General features: G+C 42.1%; 1 protein-coding gene across 3 annotated transcripts in view; it reads right to left on the bottom strand.

Annotated features, from left to right (window-relative positions):
• The window catches only part of GRB10 (growth factor receptor bound protein 10), a 329,633-nt gene that overhangs the window by 15,597 nt on the left and 295,983 nt on the right, over positions 1-18,053 (bottom strand). For all 3 annotated transcript variants that reach the window (XM_073630598.1, XM_073630599.1, XM_073630600.1), the window contains one exon: positions 15,480-15,596. In XM_073630598.1, the coding sequence (XP_073486699.1) occupies positions 15,480-15,596 (117 nt within the window). The remainder of the gene's footprint in view (positions 1-15,479; positions 15,597-18,053) is intronic.

Genomic DNA, 18,053 nt, shown 5'->3' with positions numbered 1-18,053 from the left:
TCTACCACAAGGTACATGACAGCATGTCTGAGCCTGCAGGAGGGACCTCTCCAATGGAAGAGATCTGTCAACATCTCACAGCCCTCACCCATGCCGTCAAATCTCTGCAGGAAGGCTACGTCCAGCTGGAAGAATGTGTGCAGTCTTTGGCCACCTCTGCAAGCTCTACCACAGATCCCCCTCCTGCACCAACAGACTGCTACCACACCCTCTGTGGTGCTGCTACCACCTGAACCCAGAGTGCCTACACCTGAAAGGTTCTAAGGGGATCAAAGTAAATTCAGGGCATTCCCCAATGCATGCCAGTTGTACTTCGCCCTACAGTCCTGGACTTTCTCTCTGGAATCCAAAGTGGGATTCATCATTTTACTCCAAGGGAAACCCCAGACCTGGGCCCACCGGCTGCTAGAGGAAAATAACGCACAGATTCATGCCATGTCATCTTTCTTTGTTGCGGTTTGTTGTACAGCTTGGCCATTGCATCAAACTCAAGGTGGAAACTGCTCTCCATGCGCTCCAGCAAGGCCGCAGATTGGCTGAGGACTAGGTTACGACTTCAGATGCTGTGAGCGCAGATAAACAATGGAACGACGCACCTCTGCAACATCAGTTCCGCCTTGGACTGTCTGAAGGTCTTAGAGATGAGCTAGCCCAGGTTGGGGTACCCAATACCTTGGAGGGCCTAATCACCATGGCTATCCAGATTGACCATCGGCTCCATGAGAGACGGTCAGAAAGGTTCATCCAGCAGTCCTGTGCTGTATGGATGATGCCTAGAGCGCCAGTTCCTGCTCACTCTACGTTTACCAGTTCAGCTCCTGCCAGTTCAAGTTCTGTCAATCCTGTATCAGATGTCCCCAAACCAATGCAACTCAGGTTGATGCGTCCTGCTCCGTCTCCTGAAGAACGTCTACGCTGCCGACAGGGCAACTTTCGTCTTTATTGCAGAGAAGCCAGCCACTATGTGCGGACCTGTCCTGTAAAGATGTGCAAGTGTTGTTTCCTCTGCTAACCCGTCATCTGTCTAATGCAACTCATCTAGCTCTGCCACTCTCATTCCAGCTTCCGGAAGGACAATCTCAGTTAACACCATTATTGACTCTGGGGCATTCGCTGACTTAACCTTTGCTACTTAGCAGCATATTCCACTGGGACCAAAGACACAACTTTCTGTATACCTGGCGGATGGCTCATATATCAAGTCAGGATTAGTGACTCAGGAAAGCCCTCCATTAACCGTTCTGTTTGGTAGGAGTAAGGAGTTAGAGCGTTAACGCATCTCTTCATTAATTCCCATCTTAGGCCTACCTTGGCTTCAAGCCCATAATCCTCAGATCGATTGGATTGCTGGAGAAGTCCAATCACGCTACTGTCAGAAACAGTTTTTCTAACTGCAATCTCAGAACACCCAATAAAAGGACGATAATATGCGACCGGTCTAAACTACGTGGCATGTTCACCAATGCCAGGAGCCTGGCGGATAAGATGGGTGAACTAGAGATACTGTTGTACAAGGAGGATTTGGATTTTGTGAGAATTTCAGAGACCTGGTTCAACAGCTCTCATGATTGGCTGGAAACCAGTCAAGGGTATACCCTTTATCGCAAGGATAGAGGGTAAAAAAGGGGGAAGGTATGCCTATATATCAAGAATAATGTACAAGTGAATGTGAGAGATATCACTAAGGGAGCTAGGGAGGAGGTGGAATCCTTATGAGTAGAGTGCCAAAGGGATGAAGCCAAGTTCCTAAATGTCTTGCAAGACAATTTTATGGGTCAGATGGTAGACACAACTAGCAATAAAGCGTTACTGGTTACCAATACAGACCTGATCACAGATGTGGAAATACGGGGCAATTTAGGAATCACAGGTCAATTGGCTTCAGTATATATCACACAAATCGGAAACATAAGTGGAATACAAAGACATTGAATTTCAATAGAGCCAACTTTACTAAACTACAAACCTTGCTAGAAGGCATAAATTGGGATAAAATCTTAGGAACAAAGAACACGGAGGAGAAAAGGGTTTGCTTCAAGAGCATTTTAAATAAGGGCATTAGCCAATGTATCCCATTGGGTAATAAATTTAAAAGAGCGAAAAGTCCTGGATGGCATAACTCCAATGGAAAAATGCATATAAAAGCAAAGAAGAAGGCCTTCAAAAAAATACAAGGGATCATCCTGAGCATTCAGACTTTATATAGAATGCAACAAGAAATGTAAGGGTGCAAAAAGGACGGCTAGGATAGAACATGAAAGACACAGGAGGAGAGCAAAAAAAAAAATCCCAAGAAATTCTTTAAGTATGTAAACAGTAAAAAAGGGAGGACAGACCATATTGGCCCAATAAAGAATGAGGAAGCACATCTGGTTACAAAGGATGGGGAGATGGCGAAGGTATTGAATTTATTCTTCTCAGTCTTCACCGGGGAAAATCGGGGGGCTTCAGTAACCAAAACTGCAGTGTTTATCCTCAAGACACATCAGAGGAAACACCTCCATGGTTAACAGAGGACAGATTTAAAATTAGACTTGGGAAACTTCACATTAATAAATCACCGGGACCAGATGGCTTGCACCCGAGAGTACTTAGGGAACTCAGTCAATTGCCAGACCATTGTTCCTAATTTTTACTGACAGTCTGACTGGAATGGTACCAGCTGATTGGAGAAAAGCCAATGTAGCACCAATATTTAAAAAAGGCCCAAAATACATCCCTTGGAATTACAGACCAGTTAGCCTAACATCAATAGTATGTAAACTCTTGGAGGGGATAAGGGATTATATAGCAGATTTTAGTAATGAGAACAGTATCATTAGCAGTAATCAGCATGGATTTATGAAGAATAGTTCTTGCCAAACCAATCTATTAACCTTCTATGAGGAGGCGAGTTGCCATCGAGATAAATGAAGGCCCACAGACGTGGTATATCTGGATTTTGCAAAAGCGTTTGACAGTTCCCCATAAATGTTTACTGTACAAAATGAGGGTAAGTACATGGATTGAAAACTGGCTACAAGAGCGAGTTCAGAGGTTGGTGATAAATGGGAAGTACTTGAAATGGTCAGGGATGGGTAGTGGGACCAATCCTGTTTAATTTGTTCATAAACGACCTGGAGGATGGGGTAAACTGTTCAATCTATGTATTTTTGGACAATACTAAGCAGGGCAATAACTTCTCCGCAGGATGTGGAAACCTTGCAAAAAAGATCTGAATTAATGGGGTGGGCAACTACATGACAAATGAGGTTCAAATGTAGAAAAACGAATGCATTTGGGTGGCAAAAATATGACTGCAATCTAGACACTGGAAGGAGAACCTCTGGGGGAATCTAGGATGGGAAAGACCTGGGGGTCCTAGTAGATAGGCAAAGCAATGGCATGCAATGTCAAGCTGCTGCTAACAAAACAGAATATTGGCATGCATTCAAAAGGGATTAATTCCAGAGATAAAACTATAATTCTCCCGCTCTACAAGACTCTGGTCCGGCCACACCTAGAGTATGCTGTCCAGTTCTGGGCACCAGTCCTCAGGAAGGATGTACTGGAAATGGAGCGAGTACAAAGAAGGGCAACAAAGCTAATAAAGGGTCTGGAGGATATTAGTTATGAAGAAAGGTTGTGAGCACTGAACTTATTTTCTCCGGAGAAGAGACACTTGAGAGGGGATATTATTTCAAGTTACAAATACCGTACTGGTGACCCCACAATAGGGATAAAACTTTTGCAGACGGGAGTTGAACAAGACTCGTGGCCATTTATTAAAATTAGAAGAAGAGGTTTTAACCTTAAACTATGTAGAGGGTTCTTTACTGTAAGAGCAGCAAGGATGTGGAATTCCCTTCCACAGGTGGAGGTCTCAGCAGGGGGCATCGATAGTTTCAAGAAACTATTAGATGAGTGCCTGAACGACCACAACATACAGAGATATACAAGGTAATCCTGACATACAATCACACACATAGTTGGACTTGTATCTTTTTGACCTCACCTATGTAACCCCTCCAACGCCTCTAACTCTGCTATGCATGGACTCTGATCAAGGAATAGACCAGTTGGTGCCTTAGTCCCACGAGTTTCTCGATGTCTTTAGCAAACGGGGGGCTGACACTCTCCCTCCACATCGGCCATATGACTGCCCAGTGAACTACTTCCCGGGGCCAAGATCTCCTTCAGGTGAATATTTCTACACTCTAAACAAGAGGGAAAAAAAAAAAAAAAAAAAGAAGATTCATCTGCCCATCTACTTCCCCAGCAGGAGCGGGAATATTCTTTGTTACAAAAAATAGACAAGTCCCTGTGGCCGAGTGCAGATTACCAGGATTTGAATGCGATCACGGTTAAGAAACCCTCTCCCCTTCCTCTCGTGCCCAAATTATTTCAGGGATTAAAGGTCCGCAACTGTCTTCACCAAGTTGGACTTGCGAGGAGCCTATAACTTGGTTCGTATCCATGAAGGGGAGGAGTGGAAAACGGCTTTTCGTACCAGATTCGGCCACTTTGAATACCTGGTCATGACCTTTGGCCTCTGGAATGCCCCTGCCACCTTCCAGCACCTGATTGACGATTTATTCAGAGACTTCCTGGATATCTTTGTAGTAGATGGGGAATAAAAATGAGAGGGGGGAACCCATGGCATAAAACCATATTAATTAAAAATTCCAATGTAAAAAAAAAAAAAAAAAAAAAAAAAAAAAAAAAAAAAAAAAAAAGGACACTCACCTGCTAAGGTGCCTTTGTCTAGCTCCCAGTGTGATCAGTATGCATCTCAAAAGGGGTTAATCAGGCCAGTCTCCTTTGGACGCCACAAAATCACGGTAAGGCTTAGTCCCCTATGAAGTTTTTCGTGTGATCTAGTGTCACGATGACGTGATCAAGCCTCGCGACACCAGATTTGCCAGAAAAAAACGATCAAAGGTGACCGATCCTCACTGTGACTGAGCTCTGTCATTTTTACTCTCCATCCATGGAGGATTTGCAGTGCAGCTGACTTTTGAAAGACACCGTCTAGGGTAGGCAACCTCGGCACTCCAATTGTGGGAAAACTACAAATACCATCATGCCTCTGACTCTAGGAGTCATGCCTGTGATTTACATGGTTTTGCAATGCCTCATGGTACTTGCGGTTTCACCACTGCTAGAGGGCCAAGGTTGCCAACCCCTAGATCAGGGGTTATTTCCCCACAAAGTGCAAGTGAACACTCTAGACATAGGTGGTCAACATCCAGGGTGAGATTACATCCTTATGGGGCACTTTGAACATTGAAGCACCGATTTACAATTTATATTGAAGCACAAGCACTTTTTTCACCATTTTTACAAGAATCGAACACTTGATATACATCTTATGATTTATTAACCACGTTATACTCAAGCGCGGTGTTCAACCATTGTTATATTGCAGGGACACTAGTCAGCTCACATTTACACTGCTGCTGTTTCACCAATTATTTGTTTCTTTGGCGCAGAGTCTTTTATGTGATACTAGTGTAGTGCTGTCTGATCTGCAGCTTTACCCAAGTTCTGTTCCTGTATTGACCCCGCTTTCCTGACCACGTTTGCTCATCTCCAGTCCCAACCTTGGCTGACTTTGTTATGCCTGCTTATCCACCGGATATCCTGTTGCCTGCATACTGACCATACTCTGCCTGCCACTTATGCCATATCTGATACCAATCCGACTTGTCTGATCCTGCTCTGTCCAGTGCCTATTAATGCTGTCCTGCATCTGCTGTGTGTCTACACCTGCTATTCCTGCCACTCAGAAATCCAGTCCAGTGACTCAGTGGCCACACATCTGCTGCCAACAGAGGACCTTGCAGGCACTCTAACACCATTGCACTCGCGTATCCACTGTTGCAACTCCAGTGGTTCCTGAGCCAGGACTGTACCAGAGGTATCCCTCTAAATATCATGCTCTGCCACAAAGTACACGACAACCACATAATATTTTTCAATGATTTTAGACATTTTTATTGGAAATTTTGTAACATTAAATTTACAAGTTTTGTGTAACAGTCTCTGGTAACAGTAAAGTCCATAACAAGGAAAGGTTTCTTGGTAGATGGTAAAATAGATGGATGAGGTACCCCCTAAATTAGAGGATTCCTTTCTATAGTTGTATAGAATATAGTCTGTTTTATTATACAGATATTCCTATTTAACCGATTTGCAATAACCTCAGTGTAATTAATGATGTTCCAAGCCAGTTTGTGAATTATAGCCACTGTACAAGAAATCTCTTATCTGGAAAGCTAACACATGTACTGCTTTATTTGACCATATAGCCCCAGGCATATGCATCAAAACCTAAATATACACTGTGGTTTGGCTAGATAATATATCCATATCTTAGCTTATTATAAAAATATACACCCACCAGCCTCTATTAGGTACACCTGTTCAATTGCTTGGTAACACAAATTGTTAATCAGCCAATCACATGGCAGCAACTCAATGCATTTAGGCATCTAAACGTGGTGAAGACGACTAGCCGACGGCCAAACTGCGCATCAGGATGGGGAAGAAAGTGGGTTTAAGTGACTTTGAACGTGGCATGGTTGTTGGTACCAGACGGGCTGGTCTGAGTATTTCAAAAACTACTGATCTACTGGGATTTTCACGCACAACCATCTCTAGGTTTTACAGCGAATGGTCTGTAAAAGAAATATCCAGTGAGCAGCAGTTGTGTGGACAAAAATGCCTTGTCAGGAGAATGGGCAGACTAGTTCGAGATGATAGAAAGGCAGCAGTAACTCAAATAGCCACTTGTTACAACCACCGTATGCAGAATACCATCTCTGAATGCACAACGCATCAAACCATGAAGTAGAAGGGCTACAGTAGCAGATGACCACACCGGGTACCACTCCTGTCAGCTAACCGGAAACAGAGGCTACAATTCGCACAGGATCCCCAAAACTGGGCAATAGAAGATTGGAAAAACGTTGCCTGGTCTGAGGCCTCTCAATTTCAGCTGTGACACAGATGGTAGGGTCAGAATTTGGTGTAAACATGAAAGCATGGATTCATCCTGCCTTGTATCAACGGTTCAGGCTGAAATAGTCCCATTATTATTTTCAATATTCTTATCTTGCTTAACATGAATTTACACCTTTTCAAAAGATCCCCACTTATTCACATACATGGAAGCCCCACTGAATACACAAAGCCAGTTCTGTCACCATAAGGATATGAAGGGGTTTCAGAAAACAGACTAAGCATCCAATATATTTTTACCTGGTAAAGTACATAAATATCAAGTAATGTGCAAGAAATGCTTGCAAACATTTACTTGAAAGGGAATCACAGTCCTCCACAGAAGGCTTATGCCATCTTTGAGAAGCACACAGGTAGGCCCATTTCTTTGAGTGCCAAGATGCTAGCCCAAAGATGACAAGCGTGTAAATATTGCTGCCTGTGTAGAAGTGTTCTATGAGCACCTCATCGGTCCCCTGTTGTCTCAATCTTTATACAACCCATGTTAAAAAAAAAAAAAAAAAAAAAAAAAAAAAAAAAAAGAAGAAGGGTGGGGGACAATGGACGAAAGGGGACAGAGGACATTGCTTTGGGGGCACAGGAAACTTGCTATGGGGGGGGGGGCAGAGGACACTATGGGAGTGATGTGAAGGGGAACAGAGGGCATTGCAATGGGGGGGCCCTATTAGGGACCCCATCACCCCTGGGGACAGGGACCCCTTCTCACTTGGGGACAGGGACCCCATTTCTAGACCATGCTGGCTGGCATCAGCCACCCTTGGGTGTCAGGATGTTGGAAGGAGCAGTAAAATCCAAATCACCAGCCACATGCTCCCTCAGAGTGAACTGGCATTGTATTAGTGAAGCACCTTTAAGTGAGGTAAACCTGTACTGTTTTATTATTACTATGTTAGGATTATTATCTTCATTAGCAGGTGAATGTGGCCCTCCATGCATTTACAGACACTGAATCCGGGCCTTTAGTGGAAAAAGCTTGCTGACCCCTGCTCTATATGATCTGTTAGGAATCGTTTTTGTGCAGTTTTGTAGTTTCCAAAGGGTCTTACTATATATAGTTCAATTGTGAACCGAAAGGTAGTGGCATATACATAGAAGGGAATTTACTAAAACTGGAGCAGACAGACAAGCTGTGCATAGGAACCAGCTTCTAATGTTAGCTTGTTCTGGTAAGCTTTGAAAACGAAGACTAGAAGCAGACTGCTATGCAGTTGCTCCAGATTCTGTCTGCTCTAGTTCTAATAAATTGCTCTTGTAGAATACTGTATGGCATCAGTGAGGAAACAATTTTTAAAGTTTTTTTTTTTTTTTTTTTTTAGAGGCCAACTGAACCCTCAAGACATAAGTAGAAATTTTTAAAGATTTTCAAGGGGTCCATGTCCCCCACATTCTCAGCAAGTAAAGAAACTCCCAATTAAGATGAACTGGAAGCAAAATTACCCATCTTGTGTAAAATACTTATTCCACCTTCCCACAATGTAATGAGATGAGCAGACATTGAGTGGCAACCAAGGTTCCCTCCATAGAGGCGTGAGTGTAGCCGACCGTCAGGAAGCATTTTTTTGCAGGATTACCAAGTGAAAAAGCCCACCACATCTGAAGACCGGTAAGTGGATTACATCTAAATGTTTCAGGATGAGTTTAGCGCCATTAGTCAGGATATCCATAAACCCACAGTGCAGGGCTACTGGTTTTGGTGCTAAAATCCCTGTGCTGCTGTACACTTAGACCTGCTTAAAAAAAAAAAATATATACTGCTGAAGTGAGGCTTGATATTATTCAATTAAACTTACTAACAAGCTATACCCAAAAATGCAGTCTACAGAGTTGTATTACATAAGTAACATATAGGGCTCGAAAGACTCAAGGCACCTGCCTACTGCACCATAGTGTCACATTAGTAAATGAGATTAAGCTCCTAACCATGCAGCTGATTGCGTAAGGAAAGCCATCTTCAACCTGACTTCAGGCAGCAGTGAACTTTTTGACACAGAAGCTGCTCTTGAGAGAGGCATTTGTCATACTCAGCTTTTTCTTGGATGCTTACCCAGAAGTTAGATTACACTTGCATGTAACGTATTTCAGACAGCAAGTAGAACCTCCTGTGCATAGAGTAAAGAACACACTGCTGTGAAAAGCTGGGGAAGGATACTTGTCCAACTAAGACATTAGATAATTTTTTTTTTTTTTTTGCGCTATACTTAAATATTTTTTTTTTTTTTTAATACATATTCTCATCCATACATTAATATATATTAGGTACCTGCACAAAATTAAAATACACATCCTTGGGGAGAGCTACATGCCTTATTGCACTTTGAGGAAATTTTTTTGGACTATTATGAATTTTTGTATTGCACAGAACACTTTTTAAAGGACACTTAGCTACTTTTGGTTGTCACATTTTGACTTTTCATTGTACTGCTATTTATATTTAGCACTTTATAGATTTGGCACATTCAGTGCCCGTGAGGAGCACAATTCTTGCCTTTACTTTGACAACATATTCTCCTCCATATTGCACCTGTCCCACATTGGCTCCAAGACAGAACTGAGTGATCACATAACTGCTGATCGCTCATCTTGGTCTGCTCGGAGTTTAAAGCAGTGAATGCCAGTTACCCCTCTGCACTCTGATCCTACAGTGGTCACTTGAGTGCTAGGGAAGGGGCAGGTGCAGCTGGCTGGAGCCAGCTGTCAATCAGGCAGCTGGTGGATCCTGACAATTTTGTTGGGATCCTTCCACAGCTCTGCCTCATCAGCCAATACCAGACAATAGAACACTATCAGCTGACTCTGGGTCACAGAAGAACAAAAAGTACTGTTATGACCCACAAGGGAAGTATAGCCAAACACCACCGTAGAAAAATTGCATTTTTATACTCCCTGTAAAATACTTTTGGCATTCCAGGGCCACAGGAATTTTTAAACCATTGGGTAATACTGCTGCTTAGAGGAAAACTACACTGGCAGCAAAAAAATGAAAATAAATGACCAGCATAGGATAACCCTGCCCACACTCCTTATGCTTTGATCAAAAAAGAGCAAAAAGCACTCAGACCTAGAGTGTGTGCCTTGATCAAAGAGGGTCGAACCTGGAGTCACAAAGACTGCAGTCCAAGAAGCTGGGGCACCATTATGGTGTCAACCCAAAATACAGCTTCAAGAAGACGGTTCTCTTTTTGTAATAGATTAACCCTCACAGCCTGGACCACATCCAGACAACAGACTTTCTGCTGAATAAGAGCTGCATAGGCGGTTGGAAGAAAAATATCCTGGTTGAGGTGAAAGGCAAAAAAACGACCTTAGGCAAGAAGTTCTGGACCCCAACACCAACACCCCCATATGCAAAGCCAGGAAGAATTCCTTGCAGTATAAGAGCACTTTCTGGACACCCCAAAAGGTGAGGACTACAGAAAGCACCACGTTAAGACCCCATACACACTATACAACTTTTGTTGTCCGATTTCCTTTAGATTTACCAAAACCATGTAGTGCAAGGGCCTGCCTGATTGCATACAAATTGAAACTTAAGGTTTGACCTCATATGGTTTTGGTAAATCTGAAGCAAACAAACAAAAAAAAAGATCTACAGAAAATTGTATAGTGTGTATCCAGCTTAAGAGTAGAGGGAATGTCTAATGGTTTCACATAATGATCTATGAAGCAGAGAACCAGGTTCAGATCTCAAAATCACAGGGGATTTATATGGAAGGCCCTAAATGTAAAGGTTTAACTTAAGACATGAAAGAACAGTCTATGAAACAATGTAAACCAGGAAGAAATCTGGCACTTGAAAGTGCTCAAGGCCAAAATGCTGGTCCAGATCCAGGTGCAGAAAAGGGAGGAAACTCCTAAGGTAGAAATCTTGCAACTAGCAATAAGTAGAGTATGCCTTCCAACTTTATGGATATACCTTTTGGAAAGTAACCTTCCCATCTTTTAGCATTGTAGGAAACCCCAATTGAGAGATGCCTCCGATTCAAAACAAGGCTTCAACAACTATGCCCTTAAAGCCAGTGTCAAGTAGTATGGCAAAACAATCCTTGGGACAGAAAATCCTAAAGGATTTGGCAAAGCCAACAGTGCATCTGCCAGATGTTGTACTACATTACTGTACCACATCCACCTGGGCCAGTCTAAAGCAATGGGAATCGCTGGAATGCATTCCATCTCAATCCTGTGAAGCAGACAAGGATGAAGTTTTAGGGGAGAAAGGTATAGCTCAGGTTCAATCCCAAAAGCATCCACTGCTTCCTCTAGAGGATTCCTGTACAAGGAATTACTTGGGAGACAAAGCCTGTGCAGTTTGTGAACCTTCTTGCCCCCCAGGTTTAACATTCAGCCTCCCCCACCTGTAACAAAGATCCTGGAACATCTCTGCATGTAGGAACCTGTCCCTTGGGTCCACGATTTGTGTTCTCAGGAAGTCAACCTAAAAATAGTCTACGCCTTGTTTCGAAAAACCAAGACCATGAAGCTATGCCCAGGAGAGGATCAAAACTACCTGTCTTGTATTTGGAGGGGTAAGAACCGATCATGTAGGTTTTTTTTTTTTTAATACCCAATTGCACTCACCTTAGCCTTTACAACCACTTGCTTACTGGGCACCTAAACCCCCCTCCTGCCCAGACCAATTTTCATCTTTAAGTGCTGTCACTCTTTGAATGAGAATTGCGCGGTCATACAACGTACCCAAATGAAATTACCTTTTTCCCACAAATAGAGCTTTCTTTTGGTGGTATTTGATTGTTAAAAAAAAATAAATACCGAAATTAAAAAACAAAAAAAACAAAACCATTTTATATTTTGTTAATAAATTTTGCAAACAGGTAATTTTTCCTCCTTCATTGATGTACGCTGATGGAGGCTACACTGATGGGCACTAATAGGTGGCACTGGTGGGCACTGATAGATGGCACTGATTGGCACCACTGGTGGGAAATTGATAGGTGGCACTTATGTACTGGTGGGCACTGATTGATGGCACTGGCAGGCGGTACCGGTGGGCACATAACGGGCTGTTCCTCCCAATGTCCCTTCAACAGAAGCCGGTGATCGGCTTTTTTTTTCTCCTCACCCTGTCAGCATGAAAAGAGAAAAATACTGATTCCTGATCTGTTTACATCACGTGATCAGCTGTCATTGGCTGATCGGGTCGACCCCTAACTCCGATCTGTGATTACCTGAGTCTCATTGACTCAGTGATCGCACTGCGCGCGCCCTGCAGGGAGCTTGCAAAGGGGAGGACGTCTACCGATGGCCTCCCAGCAAAGCAGATCCGCACTGTAGCAGTCATTCAGCTATGGCGCGGATCTGAAGGTGTTAAGGAAAAATGTACTAATCTGTTTTGATAAGGCGGGATATTTCCAGATTGGTATTGGTCTTCAAAAGTGTTTGTGAGGAGTAAAGCACTCCTATGTAAGAAGAGCAATCAAAGTTTTGATAGTCTAGGAGCCTCTCAGCGATCCCAGGCCAGTAACAGCACTGGTAGAAGCTACAGCATGTTTTATTTTTAACTGGAATGGATGAGCAGCCTGCCATCCCTCAAACGAAATCCTCCAATGATTAGTGTGACTTATCAAATAATGCCTCCACAGAAGGTTCAGGAGGATGCTACAGTCGCAGGTAAGTGAAAGTTTTTTTTTTTTTTTTTTAGGGGAAGGCATAGAAGTACACCTACAGCCTCTGGATTCCAATTCAGCATATTTGCAATTTAGTCTATAAAATCAAGTATAGCTGCAAACTTATGCCTGAACAAGGCGGGGGGGATACACCTGACAGAACAAGGGGAGACTCCAAGTAGTGTATGGACTCCAGCAGGGAATACTGTAGGCTGGCCCATTAGTAGATTGTGGGCTGAAGGGGCCTGATCCAGTAGGACTACTCCCTTTTGGATCTGAACTATTGTACTGCTCAGAGACAACTTACACACCTGGTAAAAACCAAGTACTCACAAACTAACGTCTGGAAGGAGGGGTGTAAATGGCAATAGGGGACTAGGTCACTGTAGGCCTACAAAAAAGGACCAACCAAGGTAAAAAAACTGAGTATATCTTGCAGATAGGAGCAGTGGCAGTAAGATGCTATCTGAATAGGCAGGAACAGGGTATTGAATGCATGCATGTGACACTAGCAATGTAGCACATAGTTCAACATAGTTAACCCTTTTCTATGGAAACACAAAAGGTGAAAATTTAGGGACTCAACAGTACAAATAAATGTAGCAGTGCCCAATGCCCACACTGCATATTCACATTCACAAGAGTCTTCAGAGACTGGGTCACCGCAGAGGTTGTGCATGGCTCTGGACCTGGAAAGGGCTCTACAACTTGGCACCTAAAACATTGGGAAATGCCACAACCAGGGCCCAGTGCCTAAAAGGTAACATTTCTAGGCAGGCTCCATAATAATCTTTAGTCCAGCAGGGTCTGGGTATGTCCTACAAAAGATTGTTGAGGATATGCCAAACACGATAGCTGCAAAAACAGACAGGCTTAGCAGCTGGTGGAAGCAATCTTGACTACAGAAATGGCTAGTAATTCAAGTAAACTGCTCAGCAGAGAAGAGAGGTCCAGTCTGGAAACCAGCAAAAAACTAAGCATGCTGGGAGTGGGAGCAGCCATACCTAGTGTGTCAATGGCTTTTGCTTGCCAGTGTTCAAATCTTTCTGTAGGCAGCAGTATAACCAAACTGTCTGAAGAAATCATGCATCTGTGTGAATGAGAAAAAGGTAATCCGAGTGCTGCAACTCATATGTTAGAGGCTTACTCTTACACATGTAGAAAAATTTGCAGCAGCTTAAGAAAAGCAATGTGGCTGGGCAGAAGGGTACAGAGCCAACCAGTGCGCTTTGTATGACAGTCACTCTAGTGGAACCACACGCCCTGCTGACTTCAGAGCTACAGCTCTCCATTCAGCAAAGCTGCTACTTCTTGCTCAATGGAGCACCCTGAGAGTCAGCAAAGGATGTGCGACACCACTGCAGGAAGGGCTGACACAATCTATGCTTCATCCAATAACATAACTCCTTGTATTCATTGAAAAAAATACATGATATTCTCTAAATGGTGGAGTCAGGGAGCAAACAACCCTGTGTTCTGTTCACATAAGGTAAGTCACTTGATTAGCACCTGAAAGATCAGTGCTAACCATATGTAGCACAGATTACAATGAATTTCTGCATCTAAAGTTGGCTGATGTGCATTAGAGGATTAGAAAGATTAGATAACCAGGGTGGACTTTGTAGAATTGGAAAAAAAAAAAAAAAAAAAAGTCTCAGATTTAAGCTTTAAAGTGTTTTTCCACTTTTGCAGTCAAATCTGGAAAAAAACCCACTATGCGTTATGTATTCCCATTTACGCAGAATACCTAAAAAAAAAATAAATGTATATTTCTTACCTTTCTAGGTGTTTATTCAGCGTAGGCTTCAGGCAGACTGCAAGCTACTCTGCGTTTCATCATTCCGTCATTTCAAATTGTTCAGTCAGTCCCCACTGACAAGAGGAACACACCAAGTTTCCCTTCATCAACAAAATGCAGAGCCCTACTTCTAGATTTTTAACCCTTTGTTATCACAGATCATGTTCAAAATGAGTTTATAAATGAGATCTGCCAGCGGGATACAGACTGTTAAATATTTAAATATGAATCGGTTGAGTTTTCAGAAAAGAGCAATTACAATTTAAATTAGAACTATAGGCAAAGCTATTTTTGCCCATTCTGGATAAAGTAGGGAGGGTTATAACCTGTCAGATTTTTTTTTTTTTTTTCACCATCTGTGTCCCCATTGCGGAGATTTTCCTTCCCTTCCATAACCGAACAGGAAGTGAGAGGAAATCAACACAAATAAAAGGAATTCTTTAGGGACCCCCAGGTCACCAGAACTAGTGTCCCCATTGGACAATTACCCCTCTATTACTTTTCCGGGGACAACCCAAAATTTGGGATTTTTTTTTACCATCAATGATAATGGTAAACAGGACAAATAATAAAGGGTGAATCTCCTTAACAAGGGCACAGACAAAAACTGACAGGTGTTCTAATCCCTCTTCACTCGATCCAAAACAAAAAAAAAAAAAAAAGTTTTACCTTTAGTTATATTTAAACCAACAATTTTTATTTTTGGAGCTATGTGAATGCCATTTAACCAATATACAAGGTGTTCTCAACTAGCTGCAAAAGTGGAAATACACTTTATGGCAATAATTTGTTATAGTTCATCTTTTCTCCTCTGGTGGTTTTGGACAAAATCATAATTTATTGGCCCAAGACAATTGGCTGCAACCAGTCACCAGCAATGATATGAGCCAAAGCTGCAAGAATGCTTTAAAGTAGTGAGAAGAAAGGAAACATGCTGACTTCTTAAATATACTACGGCAGTTAACTGCAAGCTTGCTCTTTTGCAATCGTTTTTGTACTTCAAATATTAGTTTTCCAGTCTTGAAATTCATAGCACAATGATGCAGGGCGACATTTACCCTCCATGCGTGACCTTCTTCGACTGCAGCACTTTGTGCTTCTAAAGGATTTTCAATAACCCTCCCTGTCTGCCCAGAGAAATCCATGGCAACTAAGCAATTTTCTGACACACTTCTCTGAAACGAAACACAAGAACATTAAGAAAATACATTTTTGGTTACACAGACTAGCTTGCGATTATATAACTTATTACATAATGCTATTTAAGAGTTCTGATCAGATGGCATTAGGTTTGTTATAATAGATTTGCTTGTGTGAGCACTTGTTGCAGTGTGTACTTTAAAATAAAAAAGAATTAAAAAGTTACACACATGTGCTAGACTTTGCTTTTTAACCTCTTCCTGTTCTGATGTGAACATTTAACAGCATGTCCAGCTGCTACTAGGAGCTGTGGATGTTGGGCAAAATATCAGGAATCATCCGATTGTGTGATCATCCAATTGACCACTTCCCTGTTTAGTTCTGGTGCTGACTGTTTTCACAAAGTGCACAGCACAATTAGACTGCAGGCCTTGAGGCTGCAAGCTGAAAAGAAAATCAGGAATGGATCTGTATGGTCCATGATGGGGTCATTAACATGATTAGCCAATCATGCGGATCACAGGAAAAGTTTGTTACAATAACCAACCTATATACAGGAGGTACAAAATACTACTTGTTAAAAAAAAATAAATAAAAAATAAAATATACTAAAAATATTTTATTCTATAGCCCCAAAATTACCATTAGAGGTAATGGATGGCATTGCCACCATTAAACCCAGTGAAATACGAATCATTTTCTTTCCACTAAATGGAAAATAAACTTTTTGGCATCAGTTTCTGATAGAAGGAAAAAACAAATCTCATTGGTACATCAAACTCATTCAATATGACTTCAATTAAATTGTAGCTGTAAACCCAAAAATGTACTTCACTAAACTCTGAAATGCCATTACCTGATAGCAAAGCATATGTGTGGATATCCTAATCATCAGTTCTTGAATGAAAATAAAAATCATTTTTGTACATGCCATAAAATTGTTGTTTTGAGCCCATTGAGGAACACAGGAAGACTTACGGCTATCTACAGGAGAATTGGACACTCAAACAAAAAACACTAGCTTTGCAGCAACCAGCATTGAGAGTATGATTGGACTTTTGCCCCTCAATGGATTCTGAGAAAAACCATGTAAAAAAAAAAAAAAAAAAAAAAAAAAAAAAAAAAAAAGTAGTAGCTACCTCAAATGAGTATTGTCTACAATTTTTGTATCATTCAATTGGTATTGAATATCTTGATTGATAAAAGCAGTCTGTACTTCTGATTAAAAATTATTTTAAAGGATACACATTAGCGCTGCAGTCTATAGCCTGCAGCACTGATCAAGCAAAAAATCAGGGGGTTCAACAGAAGTCAATTGGTAGATAGACTTCTGTTAAACCACAGGGGCCACACGTGAATCGAAATTTGTCCAGTACCTGCTGAACCAACTGAATTTCAAGCCATTTATGGCCAGCTTTAGGGAAGAAGGTGGCTCACCACCTTGTTCCTATGCAAAACAGTTATTTGCAAGACCAGCCCCCCCCCCCCCCAATGTATACAGATGTGATGGCTACAATGAATATAACCTTACTGGAAACATTGGAGTAGATTTGCTAAAGACAAAGACTGCCATTTGCACGTGCAGTTGCTCCAGAGATTAGTAAATGAGGTAAAGCCTCTCTTCACAATGAATACCCAATTACATGCAAGAAAAAAAAAAAAAAAAACCTGCATCATTGCTTGCATATGATTGGATGATGGAAGTCAGCAGAGCTTCCCCCTTACTAAGCTCTGGAGCAAGTGCACTTGCAAAGGAGAAGTGGAAGAGCTAGAAAGACTTCCTGGACAAAAAGGTCTCCTAAACAAGATAAAAGTCTAGAAACCTTTAAAAAAGGTGCTGAAAGCCAAACACTGGTCCAGACCCAGCTGTAGGTATGAAAGGATTAGTCCTACAGAGTACTGCTAGAGTGGAAGTCTTGAGACTCAAGCCAAGTATGCCTTCCAGGTCTAAAGATAAACCTTGCAAGAAGCAGACTGTTGGCTTTACTATTGTAGGAATCAAACCAGGAGATGACAATCTTGCAGAACCTGGGCTTCAATAGCTATTCTGTTAACACCAGCAACCATAAAGCAGCATGGTATATCGACCCATGACACATAAGAGCTGGAAGATTTTGTAGAACTCCTGGAATTTCTGCCAGGAGCCTTGCATCCTCCTGAGCCAAGACACAATAGAAATCTTTGGAAATGCCCTCCAATGTAATCATGTGAAGCAGATAAATATTTGTAATGCCCTGTACACACGGTCGGACATTGATCGATCGGACATTCCGACAACAAAATCCATGGATTTTTTTCCGACGGATGTTGGCTCAAACTTGCCTTGCATAGACACGGTCACACAAAGTTGTCGGAAAATCCGATCGTTCTGAACGCGGTGATGTAAAACCCGTACGTCGGGACTACAAACGGGGCAGTAGCCAATAGCTTTCGTCTCTTAATTTATTCTGAGCATGCGTGGCACTTTGTGCGTCGGATTTGTGTACACGCGA

Source organism: Aquarana catesbeiana, linkage group LG05, assembly GCF_042186555.1.
Source record: "Aquarana catesbeiana isolate 2022-GZ linkage group LG05, ASM4218655v1, whole genome shotgun sequence".
Lineage (NCBI taxonomy): Eukaryota > Metazoa > Chordata > Amphibia > Anura > Ranidae > Aquarana > Aquarana catesbeiana.
Note: the sequence above shows the minus strand (reverse complement) of the source record. Positions and strands in the feature narration are given on the sequence as shown.